Genomic DNA, 13339 nt, shown 5'->3' with positions numbered 1-13339 from the left:
ATGTAACTGTAGGAGAGTCTTAGGATAGAACCCCTGGGTCACAGAAAACGTGCCTTAAACTGTCGCAGGAGGGCACCGCAAAGGGGACTGCCACCAGCAGTGGAGAAGCAAGTGCGTGACTCAGTTTCCCTCTTGTGGCCTCCGTGGCTGGTCAGCTGCCCAGAGCAAGGCCGTGTGGCAGCCTCCCGTCCATAGTGGGCACCACAGGTTTGCCCAGCACGGTGGTGGGAGAACGCAGAAGGGCACCAGTGACCTGGCGCGGGCTGGGTGTGGTCAGAATTGGGGCTCTGGGGCTTCAAGCTCTTGGCCAACTTGCCCTAAAGGAGAAAAGGAAAGGCCGTCTTGTGACTGGGCACCCCCTCGGCATTGGCTGAGCCCCTGCTGTGTGCCTGCCGTGGTGTGTCTAGAGTCTGGTAGGCAAGACAGACTCTCACCTGAGGGCGACGTCCAGTGTGAGAGGGCGGCCTGGGAGACAGAAGGACGCTGGTCGTCCGGAGCATCATGGGAAGCCTCCCTGGAAGCACGGGGATGGTGTGCCTGGCGGTGGAGCGGTGCCTACCCGACGCAGCCCATTCACAAGGAGTCCTTGGCTGCTGCCCAGCAGGCCCTGGGCTTTCATTGAAGGCGCCGAGCTCTGGAGGCTGCACAGGGAAGGGCTTTTTGTTCTAAAGCTGCTGTAGCCGCCAAACCCACGTGCTTGGCAGGGCCCCAGCCGGGACACGGTTGGCCCACAGCCTGCCTTGTGAGGATGCCCCCTGCCCTGAGGCTCCAGTGACCCCTGTTGAAGCAAGGCCTGGAGAGATTCTTTTCAAAGTTTAGCCTCTGTTTTCTCTCTTAACCAGAGGGGCAAGGTAGTGGAGTCCAGAGAACACTGGCGTTGGGAATCAAGACAGCCCGGGTGTAGGGTGGCAGTTCTGCCACCTGGTGGCTGTGTGTCCGTGGATGATTGGTTCTCCAAACCTCAGTTTTCCCCATCTGTAAAATGGGGCAAGTGACTTCTAATCCTTGGACCAGATGAGGTAAATTAGAAAAGCTCGTTGATGGAGCCCCTTGATGTCGGTGTGACCAGAAGAAAGGCCTCACTTGAATGCCAGTTGAGGTGGGAATCTTGGATTTATTCAAGGTCCTTGTGTTGAAGCTTCTTTGGGAAAAAAGGAAAAAGCAATGAGAAAGTGTCCTGGGCCAGTGGGCCTTCCGAGCCCTGACCGTGGGGGTCATCCCACAGACTAACTGAGAGCTGGGGATGGTCTGGGGGCAGGAGCTAGTATTCGTGTTTTACAAAAGAGGAAACTGAGGGCGAGGTCGCACGCCCCTCCTGCCTCTCGTCCCTGAGACTGTGGCCCTCGAACCGGGAGCTGACTCGTTAGAGGGAACCCAGCTTCTCCCCAGGGAGCACGAGCCCCCATCTCCTGTGACTCCTGTGACGGTGGCAGTGGCCCTTGTGGACCGATGTCCCTGTGCTCGGCGTGGCTGCCCTTGGTCACTGCCACAGCAGTCGGAGCTCTGGGACCGTGGGGACACTTTCTGGGCATTAGGTCTCGTGGTCTCTCGGCTGCCAGCGTCCTGCGTCATCCCACCCCAGCTTCAGAAGGCTCCTGCCCCTCGGGGGTGTGTCTGAGTAGGTGTTGCGTGTGTCTGCCTTGGTCAGCAAATTTCTTGGACTCCGAAGAGCCAGGCTCTGCCATGTGATGCTGGTCGGGGTTGGTGGCTGCCTCGTGCTGCTTATCCTTCAGACCGTCCACTCACCTCCTTCTGAGCCCTTCACAACCCTGGCAGGGAGCAGGGGAGGAAACGGCACTACTTAGGTAGGTGTCTGGAGCTGCACTGGGGTCTCTGCGCCACGACAGTAACAACCGCTGAGGTTTACCGACTGCTGGCTGCATCCCAGGCCAGTATCTGATACTTCGAGTGAGCTTTCTCCTAACCCTGTAAAAAGGTGTGTGAGTGGCCTACAGCCACAGATAGAACAAACACTCTGCCCCCTTGAGGCTTACCTTTTAGTGAGAGATCCAGGTAAGAAACAGGGGCGAGTACAGTAAAAGAGGGACAGGACAGAGAATGTTGGGGGAGGGTAGTTGTTCCCATTTTAGAGATGAGGAGACTGAGGTCGGGCAGTTGGATAACTAGCCCCAAGTCAGTGGTTGCATGGTGGAGCCCCGTGGGAACCCAGTGTTTGGCCCACAGTGGGCACTGAGGAAGGGTCTGCGAGAATCAATCACACATGAATCAGCACTCGATTCACAGATGAGGAAACTGAGGCTTAGGGGTTTAACTTAACTTGCCCGAGGCCTGGCTGGGTAGAACCCAGGTTCGCCTGACTCAGGAGTCCAAAGCTATACCCTCGTTGGCCTCTCCCACGACTCTGTGACACAGGTGTTAACTATTTCCCTAGACCAATGGGATTCCACAGCTCGGAGGCAGGATTTGAGCCCCAGCCTGTTGGAATCCAGGCATCAGCTCTCTCGGCCCCTGACCGGGCCCCGTCTGACTTGTGGCTCTGTTTGCTTGAAGGCGCAATGTGCTGAGCTTGTCTTCTGGAATTGACGAACTGGGCGCTCTGAAGTGGGACCTTGCTCTCTGCCTTCTCCTCGTCTGGCTGGTCTGTTTCTTCTGCATCTGGAAGGGCGTCAAGTCCACGGGCAAAGTGAGTTGTGCTCCTGTCCCTCCCCTGCCTCATGGAGACCGGCCCCCATCTCCTGCGCCCCCAGGCCTTCCTGCTCGAAACTGGTCCTGATCAACCAGTCCTCCCAGCAAGTACAGAGCCCTGGTGTGTGGCATCTGCCCACCTCATGATGTAAATATCCCCACCAGGTCCAATTACAAGTTATTGATGGTTCAACGACCAGCTAAAAAAGTTCCTGCAACTGAGCTGTCAGCTCTCCTGAGCCTGCACAGGCTCCCACACACCCCTGGTTCCCCATCAGGGAGTGGGCAGCAGCTTGAATGTTAGCAGGTAGCAAACCTTGGAGATGCCACTGATAAGGTAGCTGGTAACTGCATTGTTAATTACCAGCTTCTCTAGGACCCCATGCACCCTTGTAGCCTCAACATCCCCTGGGGGCTCGTTAGAAATGCAGACCTGTGGGCTGACCCCAGGCCAACAGAATCAGAAGCTGCCTTTGAACACTTTCCCCAGATAATCCAAATGCACACTGAGGTTTGAGAAGCACCAACTGGGATTTTTGCTGCTAAATCAGATTAACTGAATTATCTTACGATTTGCATTTCAGCTGGTAGCTAAGATGTTAGTTATTAAGGAAAGCTTTCACTGATGATTAAGTCGTTCGCTCATAACCAAAGTGTTAGTTGTAACTGAAGTATCTGCTGCTGTTTAATATATTACATGATGACCAAGATGTTAGCTATTAGCAAAGGTGGTAGCTGATAATTAAAATGTTACCTTATAATTCAGGTTTTAGGTGTAGCGGTATATTGTCAATAAGAAAATGTTAGCCTGTAACAAAAATGTTACCTGTTAGCAGAGCACAGCAATTACCTGATAACCAAGACACTGGCTGATATGACACCATAGTTTTTCTGATGACAGAAATCCGTGCAGAGGGTTCTGTTGGGATCACAGGTGTGAACCCAGGGCACTAACTAAGCCACAGCAAAGGTGTTGGCTGATCTGCCCTACGTGCCCCCCGTCTGTCATGCCCCGACCCCCGTCATTTGCATCTCTATAGGGGGAAAATCTCTTTAAGATCAAAAAGCCCTCAAAGGTCAAAAGAGTAAGTTAAGGTGGCATTTGAGGGACATCGATGGGCAGTGGGTGAAGTCATTTGGAGAAGGGGCCTTTGCTGTACACATTCACCCCAGACAAAGAGGCCCTTAGGCAAAGTCATGGATCTGAAGAGACCCCAACAGTACTCTGGGACACGCCGGGTAAGAGGTGGGTCCCTGGTGGTGGAGGCAGAATGAGCATGGAGGCCTGCGCGCCCACGCCCTCCGCCAGTTTCTCTGAATAGAGCCACCTGCGTGCGACCCTAAAACCCAATCTGGAAAGGAAGCGGGCCAGGCTTCAGAAATCTGCACGGGCACACCCCCGCTGACATCACCCACCCCGAGAGGCAGGAAGAGGGGACGTGGCGTATTCCCGCCGCTCCTTGGGACGCACGTCCTCCAGTCTTGTTCCATGTCCTCCACCGTCTTGTGTGCGAGCGGTTTCCTTACCACCTCTCTTTAAACAGTGAGGGAACTGGGCTGGGATTCCTTAATGACTTGTCCAAGGTCGCCCCTCCCTCTGAGCTTCAGTTTCCTCATCCAGAGATGGGTGAGGGTTAAAGCAAGCTGTGTCAGCACCCGGCACAGTGCTCGGCACAGACTGTGCAGTAGGCGCCAGTCCCCGCTCCCCACGTGGAGGCGAGCCCATCAGGAAGCTCTGTGGACCCTGGTCCCGAGCAGTACTGCGGACACACTTACGCACGTGTGCTTAGAGCCTCTGCCATCTGCCGGGCGCTGCCGTGGGCATGGGGCCCGGGGTGCACAGAACAGACAAAAATCCCTACTGTCCAGGAACTGACAGACTTGTTGGTTGCAACAAGGGGAAGGTGTAAACCATACAGGAGTCAGTTGGCCACAAGAGCTATGGAGGAAAACAGGAGTGTCAGGTGCAGTTTCAAGGGGGTTGGCCAGACAAGGCTCTCCGAGAAGGGCACTTCGAGGCAAGGATCTGAAGGAAGTGAGGGTGAGCCGTGCAGAGGCCCGGAGGTGTGAATGACCAGACCCTCGGGGAGCCCCCAGTCTGATGGAGGAGCTGATGTCCCCTAGGAACGGTGAGCAGTGCTTGAGACACTTGCTGGGGCCGGAGAGTAGAGTCAAAGCGGGTGTAGGGCTGCATCGGGGGCGGGCTGAGGGACGTGACTTGCTAGAGGTCCCCCTGCCCGCCCCCAGAGACGAGGCTCCAGGCCCCCAGGGGCGGGTGTGGTTCCCAGAACAATAGCAGGGCCTGGGCCAGCCGGGAGAAGCCAAGACAAACACAGTGAGGCTCAGTGGACTTCCTCAAGCCCCTCCGCCTGCCTATCCGCCCATCGCCAGCCGGGACTTCCAGCCCTGGCCACAGACCAGGCTCGCAGCCGCCATGGGGGCTGGGCCCACGGGCAGCAGGACGGCCTCATCCTGGCCAGGGCCTCGCTCCAGGGGCTGACCCTGGTGTGGCAGGGGGTGGAAGGAGGGAGCACCGGGTCCTGGGAGGCTCAGGACCTGAGTTCAATCACTTCGCCTCTCTGGGTCTCAGTTCCCTTTTTTGTAATATTCAGCCTTCTGAGGGTCTGACACTTGGCCCCGAATTTGCTGCTGCTTCATTCATTCAAGAAATGGAGATAATGGCGGCAGATGCTCTGTGGCACGTGTGTGCCAGGCACTGTTCTCAGTGCTGATTATTACTTACTAGTTCATTTAATCTCCTGATGCCTGAGGTATGTGTGGCTCTTACGGCCATTTTACAGATGCGGAAACAGAGGTGCAGAGAGGTTAATGAACTTGCCCAAGGCCACACAGGTTGTCGTGGCCACACAGGTGGGATTTGAACTCGGGCAGCCCAGCTCCTAGCCTCAGTGCCCGTCGCCTGCTCTCCGCCCTCAGCCCTGTGCTGGCCTGACGGTCGTGTCCGATGCGAGTCCCAGCACGTAAGGTCCAGGGAGGTGACACAGAGGCCCAGATCCTCACACAGGAAGTGCAGCTCTGTGGACCCAAATGGCAGTTTGGTCCCAGACATGAGCACAGGCGCTGGCCTCTCCATCACCAGCCTCCACGGCAGCTCTTCTGTCCAGTGCTTAGAAACAGGCAGGGGCGGCCGGCAGAGCCAGACCTGGTTTGGGGTTTCAGCTCTGCCCCTATAGCCTACATGACTGGAGGCCAGTCCTTTTCCCCCTCTGAGTCTCGGTTTCCCCTTGTGTGAAATGAGTAGCGGTACCCACCCCCCAACAGGAGTGCTGTGAGGACCCTCAGGACCTGCCCAGGCGCTGGTTCCAGACCCTCGGCCTCAGGTCTCTGGACTGAGTGACCCACGCTGCCCAGGCCTTCTTCTCAAAGGAAGCTCAGGGCAGCAGGAAACAAGCCCATCTCCCCCCTGCCTGGCCAGCCACCCTCTCCCGACCGTCCCTAAGGAATGAGGAAACGTTGTCCTTGTAAGTTTCCAGGGCAGTTGGGCCACAGGGCTTTTGGGTCGAGGGCTCAGAGGAGCCACGGAGGTTTGCCAGCAAGAGTGGAGAAGTACCACATCCCGTGGCAAGGCCTGCTGGGCCCCCCCCAGAGGCCCATTGGTGGTGGCTGGCACCAGCATCTCCCACGAGCATCCCTGGAGAGTCACGGAGAAGTTGAGAGAATGGCTCCCAGGGGCTTGTCCTCAGCAACAAATTCTGCAAAATAAGGGTGTCTTTCCAAAGAGGCGGCTGGGTGGCATAACCAGGTGGGCTGTTGTGTTCTGGGTTTGGGGAAGACAGCGGACACACACACACACACACACAAGCCAGCTGGCCTGGACCACATCCCACCTCTGCCACCTACTGGCCCTGGGCCCCCGAGCAGCTGACGTGACCTCACTGGGCCTCCGTGTCCTCATCTAGAAAATGCAGGTGATAATAGTCCTACTTCTTCCAGTTGTGAGTTAACACGCATAAAGCTCTGGCATAGCGCCCGGCACACAGCAAGCGCTATATAAGTGCTTGTGAAATGAATTAAATACGTGGAAATGAGGGAAGCCACCCCCACCCCGGGAGGTGTCCTGTGTCCCTGACACAAAGCCCTCTGGCCACAGCCCGCACACCCGCCCAGCCCAGGGGGCCCTCAGGCTTTGAAGCAGCTGCCCTCCGCCCCGCCGCTGTCAGCAGCCATTGTTCTCCGGGCCCTGAGCTAGGGGCCGTGGGCCTGTCGGCAGGAAGGGAGGAACGGCCTGCGGGCTGGTCTTCTTTCTTCTCTCACCCCTTCCGTGGCTTCCTGACCTGCCTCCACCCTCCACGTCTGCCTTCCGGTCCCTGGGAAATGGAGGGCTCTCTGCCTCGGGAGAAGACAGTAAGGTGGCTGGGGAAACTGAGGCCCGGGGGAGAGGGGCGTCCAGGGAGGGTGTGGCAGAGGCGGAAGGAGGGTGGCCCTTTCAGCCTGGGATCCTCAGGAGGACCTGCTGCTAGGGTGAGTGGGGAAGCCACCCGCTGGGAGGGTGCAGAGGTGCATACGGACCCCAGTCTGTGCAACCCCAGCTGACCCTCTCAGCCACTCCACCCCTCCCGCTGGCAGAGCTGGAGGAAACCTTAGAGCCCAGCTGGTTTGAGCCCCCCAACTTGGCAGGTGGGGAAATGGAGCCCAGAGAGGGGCAGTAACTTGCCCAAGGTCTCACAGCAAGCTTGTCACTGAGCCTGAATTCTGACCTGAGCCGTAGAGCCCTTGGGGAGTCCAGCTTCCCTCTGGTCTTTGGGAGGATTGAATGAACTCTCTGGGCCTCAGTTTCCTTGCTTTCAAGATGGGGTTAGGGCAGGACCAGGTGAGTGTAGAAGTCACTGCACTTGGATTAGCACTAGGTACACAGTAAGCACTCAATAAATGCTGGCTGGTGATATTGACTGAAGGCAGCTGAGCCCGACAGGCCCTGAAAGCTTCCTTCTTTCCTTTTTCCAAAGCCCCCTGCTAGTTGTTTCTACTCAAAGGGATGGCAGCTGTCTGAGAACTGGGCTCCATTATGGCAGCTAGGCGAGGTTCAGGGCTCTATCACCCCCCCGTCGGTGTCTGTTACCTGCCTGAGTCCAGAAGTGCCTGGCAGTGTTCTGGCACTGCCCCCTCCCCCAACGCCACGGGCCTTTCATCCTGTTCTCGGTCTCAGTTTCCTCACCTGTAAAATGGGTGCATTGGCCATGCAGTGGTCCCTCCCTGGGCCCCTGGCCTCAAGGCCCTTAGAGGGGGTCAGGGGCTCTGTGAGCTAGTCTTAGCATTTCCACTGGTCACCACGGACTTTTGCATGTCCTGCACCGTGCAGTAAGATGCCTCATGCCTTGGCTCGGGGCTGACCCTCTGCCTGCTGGGTGCAGGCCTTGAGCACAGTGGTGGCTTGGAGAAGTCTGGGAGCCCTGCCCAGTCTCAGTTCCTTCTCCAGCAGCAGGTTAGCCAACGTACCGATTTGGGGGTGTGGTGAGCATGAAGTGGGCTGGTGCTGGGGAGGCCTGGCTCAGCCGGTGCCCTGCTGAAATAGCAGGATTTCACTGTCCATTCAGCCAGGCATCTTCGAGCTCCTCTCAGGTGTAAACCCTGCCTGGGAACTTCTTGTGTTGAAGAAGAAGTTGGGAAAATCCATCCACGAACTGAGGCTACAGGAGGTATGAAGGCTGGTGCTTTCGGGACAAGAGGAGTAGAGAAAGTAGGGCGGGGCCCTTGGAGATGGAAAGGCCTGGCCCGGGTCATCTCTGGTCCCCACCTCGATTGACCTAGGCCTGCCTGGGACGTGCTGCGTGACCCAGGGAAGGCTGTGGCCTCCTGCACCCCCAAGGAAGTGGAGGCCTTCCCCATCCTTGTTTCCCCTCTCCAGAAGTTCCTGTTAGCTTCCTGCACAATCACATGGCCAACGACAGGCCCCATTTCTTGCTCAAGCACCTAAGCGGCCACCTAGGTGCCATGCACTGTTTTGACCACGTTGTGAGCCTCGTTCCATTGAATCCTTGCCTAATCCCTTAATGAGGGCCTTCTATTACTCTTACCTCCGTTTTACACGTGAGGCCACAGGCCCAGAGAGGTTAAGCATCATGCCCAAGTTCACACAGCATGTGAGGGGACAGCGGGGATTTGAACCTACACTTACCTGGTTCTGAACCATGAGTCATACTAATGGTTGTAATGTTAGCTGATCTGTGCTACGTCCTGTGGGCCAACCACTGGGCATACACACTTAATAGTTTACTGTCGTATTGTGCATTTTCCTTCTTCACCTGCTAGAATGTCGGTTCCATGAGGGCAGGGATTGGTTCCCTGTATTTCCCGGGCCTAGTAAATATTTATAGATTTTTTTTTCATTGAATCTCAGTACATCTATGAGGTAGGTACTTGTATTATACCCAGGTTACAGGTGAGGCACGTGAGGCCCAGAGAAGGTAGGCAGCATGCCCAGAGTCACCCAGCAAGGGAAGTATCAAGCTCCGCTCCAGAGTGCCTGCCTCGGAGAGGATGTTCGAATTTAATAGCAGCAGGCCCCCTCATCGCTCTCGTCCCTTGCAGGTCGTCTACTTCACCGCCACTTTCCCGTTCGCTATGCTCCTCGTGCTGCTGGTCCGGGGACTGACGCTGCCCGGTGCAGGTGCAGGCATCAAGTTCTATCTGTACCCCGACATCAGCCGCCTGGAGGACCCACAGGTACTGCAGGGCAGCCTGGCCCCCCTCCTACCCGGGGCCGGTGTGGGGAAAGGAAGCTGAAGCAGTGTCTGTGGTTCTGGGCACACAGATCTAGCCGGGCCGTCAGCCCTGGTGCTTTTCCACTGGGCTGTGGCGGGCTGTTCACGGTGCTCGTGGGCCATTCCGGCTGTGTGTATCTTTTCACATCGAGGACTCTGGAGGCAGGCCCATTATAAAGTTTCTTTAGGTATTGTGCCAGGTAAGGGAGAGAAGTCGCTATGAGCTGTTCTCCTCTGCCACAGCGGCCTTGAGGGCTGCATCGTGGGGGTGGGAGAGTTGGGCTTCCTTGTCTGAGGATGGAATTCGGAGTTGGTAACCACTTAGAAGGTCGGGCCGGGGGGGCAAATACTAAACGTCCACCTCCAGGCACTCAGCCACATGACCGCAGGCAGTTGAAGAGTTTATTGGCCCATCTGGGGTTCTGGGGACCTTCTGTCCCCAGGGTCCTCAGCCTTTAGGTTGCCTCCAAGGGCCTGTGATGCTTCGGGTCTCTTCCCCACTGTCCTCTCGCCCTGGGCAGGAGGTAGTTGGGAAGGGCTTGGCCATCGTCAGAGGACAGCTGGGGAGGCAGCTCTCCTGGCCGTCAGGAGCCACTTGATGAAGGTTCTGGAGAACAGCTTTGCCTGCATAATCCATTCAGGAATTCCTCCCCCTTCCAACTCGGGGGCCCCAGACAATAACAAGTACAATAATGGTAGCAGCCTTGACTTACAGGCTTACCATGTGTCTGACACTGGGCTAGATCTTAACTCTTTGAACCTGCAAAATAGCGCTGTGGGGCAGGGCAGTGGAGCCCATTTTACAGATGTGAAAACTGAGGCTCCAGGAGTCATATTTACATCATTCCACAGTTGAAATCCAGGTCCCTCTGCTTCAAAAGCCAGCCTCTTAACCCTGATGCTGAGTGACTGGGGGGCTTCTTAGACTTCTGGGATTCCTTGCAGCTTGGATTCCAGCGCAAACGCTCTAATTGCATCAAGAACCTGCATACTTCGAGGCGCTGTCCTCGGGGCCCGGTGGCCAGGGACCCGCACCACCTCCTCCAGGCAGCCGGCTCTAAAGTCTCCTTTTCTCTCTCCTTGCCACCCTCCCCCAACACCCTTCCCAGGTATGGATCGATGCTGGGACCCAAATATTCTTTTCCTACGCCATCTGCCTGGGGGCCATGACCTCGCTGGGGAGCTACAACAAGTACAAGTACAACTCGTACAGGCAAGTGTCGCACCAGCGGGCCTGGTGGGCCTTAGAAATGATGATGATGTTTAAAGAAAAAAGAGAAGAAGTAGGGAGCGTGGCTTCCTTGTGTTGTGAATTAACTTGCTCCCTGACATATGTGTAACATAGGGACTGTATGCTGCTGGGATGCCTGAACAGTGGTACCAGTTTTGTGTCTGGCTTCGCAATTTTTTCCATCCTGGGCTTCATGGCACAAGAGCAAGGGGTGGACATTGCTGATGTGGCTGAGTCAGGTATGGTGGTATCGGTGGCAGTGGTGGTGGGCACTGCCACCTAGTGTGTAAGCCGAGTACTGCAGGCATGAAGCCAGACCCCCCAGGGGGCTTTGTGGGGGGGATGAGCCTGGTTTCTGAAATGGACCCCCCCCACCAAGACGTCCCCCAAGTATCAAAGAGTATAAAAGCTAAATTTTAGACACTTCCAGTTGCAATTTTGCCCAAGGGGCGGCAGAAACATTGGGGTTGGTTAAGTTGGGGAATATTCAGCTATTCTCATGTGGTCTTTCCCCCTCCCTGTCCTTCTCCAGCAAACTCCTGGTTTCAGCAACAGAAACCACTTCCTAACTCAGGCCCAAGGCAGCCACCAATCGGCATTCCATCACCACCTTCTCAGCTTTGGTTTCTGTATTTTGCACTTTGCTCCCAGCACGCCCCCCTCTAAGCGAACCCATTCATTCATTCCACCGCTGTTTCTTGATTTGCTGAGTCTCTGCCCTGTGTCAGGCACCACCGTAGGCCCAGGTGGGGGAGGGACAGGGGGTGTGGCAGGCCACCCTCTGGGACGGTGACAGGTCCAGTTTGGGGGAAGGTTGTTGGGGACACCATCACCCCCCTGGGGTGTGGGCCCCATTGGTGGGGCACTTCCTGCAAGACACCTGCCAGTGGAGAGACAGTCTTAGAATCAGAGTCTTCAAAGCCTGGGGTCTTAGGCTGGGATCCTGGGGTTCCAGCGAGATGGTTCTGGAACCCGAGAATTGCGAGGGCTTCAGCTGCTAGAATCCTAGAGCGTCAGAAGCACAGGTGTCCCAGTTCTAAGACGTGCCTGTGGGCGCTCCCAGTCCTGGACCCCAGCTCTGCGGCTGCAGGGGCTTCGAGGTGGGAGTGAGAACCTTATTCCCAGGGTCCCCAAGGTCCGCCTTTCCGGCCTCTGCGGCCTCCCCTCATCCTGCCCAGGTCACTTGGAGGGTGGTTGTTGCTGTTTCACAGCCTGACCACCTGACTTCCCACAACCTCTCAGGGGCCACTTGGAAGCAGGTGAGGGCCCTAGGCTGAGGCCCCTCCCAGGCCCAGGGGAGAGCGTGAGGTCCTAATTCCAGGGATCACAGACCAGGATCAGGCACAGCTGGAGTCCCCACATGGCGCTACCCTTGCCCTTGTTGGAAACAAGGGCTGGTGTCCTGGTTCCCCAGCCAGGGACCCTAGTGTTGGGGGTTGGGCGCCCCAGCATCATGCATTCACATGTCACCACGGCCGATGAGGTCAACGGCTTGAGACCTAGGGCCGTGCTTGGGCTGGTCAGGGTCAGAGCTGGGGTCTCCTGGACAGGTCCCTCTGACACAAGGATATCCCCCTGCAGCCTCCCCATCCCACCGTGCACACATGCGACCTCAGGGCTCCTCCGGCCTCTCAGAGCCGCAGGCCCCGCTTCCCCCCTTACTCGGTGAAGATGCTCACTGCCCTGCCCCCTCCTCCCACGCCCAGTGCTGCAAGACAGGCCTGACAAGCCCACGCCTCAGCCCCACAGCTGTCTCCACTGCCCCCGCTCCCAGATCGGACCTTCAGACATAGTTTTCCTTCCCTGAGAGCCCCCAGAGGCAGGCCAGAGACTGAGGACACAAAGTATTTCCAGAAGTGAAATAACCACACGCGTGTGGGACTTTGGCAGAGTGACGAAGGGGAGACAGTTGACATCTCCTTTGCAAATGGCTTTTTTTTCCGCTTGAGGGCTTGCAAACCAATTCTGATTGATGGGGAATCGCCAGGAGCATGGAGGGAATTTGGCAGTGGGAGATTATGAAATATGTGAAATAGATCTTTCAATAGATCTGTCAGTATATGAAATAGATCTTTCTCTGTGGACAGCTAGATACTTTTATATACGTATTCATCGTCAAGATAAGTTGTTTCTTATTCCCGTCCACTTCAAAGACCTTGTCATTTATTCCCCACGGTGATGTCTGAACAGCCGACACATCAAGGGTGATTATTTCGCTAATAAGCTTTTAACAAGCACCATATTGAGCGAAGTGCATTGGAACAAGATAATTATTTAGCCGAACGGAGTGCAAATTGCAAATGAAGCCTAGAGCGGGGCATCTCTGCTGCCCCAGGGGCTCCAGCGGCTGCCGTGTCTCCCCGACTTCTCTCTCTAGTTCCCGTGCTTTCAGAGAAGGATGCTCAGACCCTCCCCCGGAGGCTGGCTTGAAAAAGGCAAAACTGAAATACAGAAACAGCCGTTGAGAAGCTTCAGGGCCCAGCGGGCGGGCGGGGGAGAGGTGGGGCGAGGGCCCCATTTTACATCTGTCTCGCAGCGGCTGGATTGATTCCTCCCGGTGCCGCCTACCAGTCGGGCCGGAGCTGACCTGGGGGGCCCAGGGGGCCCCAGCCAGGTGGAAATGCGGGTACTACTCCAGCTGGGGCTTTGGGGTTGGGACGAGCACCCTTCCACCTCTTCCGGGGGTTTTCCACCATCGCCTCCGAGGACATGGTCACAGTCACCGTTGGGCTTTCCTCAC

The 13339-nt window shown here is 56.6% G+C and overlaps 1 protein-coding gene across 2 annotated transcripts in view; it reads left to right on the top strand.

Annotated features, from left to right (window-relative positions):
- Positions 1-13339, top strand: part of SLC6A6 (solute carrier family 6 member 6) — a 79951-nt gene that overhangs the window by 49272 nt on the left and 17340 nt on the right. For both annotated transcript variants that reach the window (XM_067755594.1, XM_067755593.1), the window contains 4 exons: positions 2512-2644; positions 9196-9330; positions 10478-10581; positions 10714-10838. In XM_067755594.1, the coding sequence (XP_067611695.1) occupies positions 2512-2644; positions 9196-9330; positions 10478-10581; positions 10714-10838 (497 nt within the window). The remainder of the gene's footprint in view (positions 1-2511; positions 2645-9195; positions 9331-10477; positions 10582-10713; positions 10839-13339) is intronic.

The sequence above is a fragment of the Pseudorca crassidens genome, chromosome 10 (assembly GCF_039906515.1).
Source record: "Pseudorca crassidens isolate mPseCra1 chromosome 10, mPseCra1.hap1, whole genome shotgun sequence".
NCBI classification, from domain to species: domain Eukaryota; kingdom Metazoa; phylum Chordata; class Mammalia; order Artiodactyla; family Delphinidae; genus Pseudorca; species Pseudorca crassidens.
This window is presented reverse-complemented; position numbering and strand designations above follow the sequence as displayed.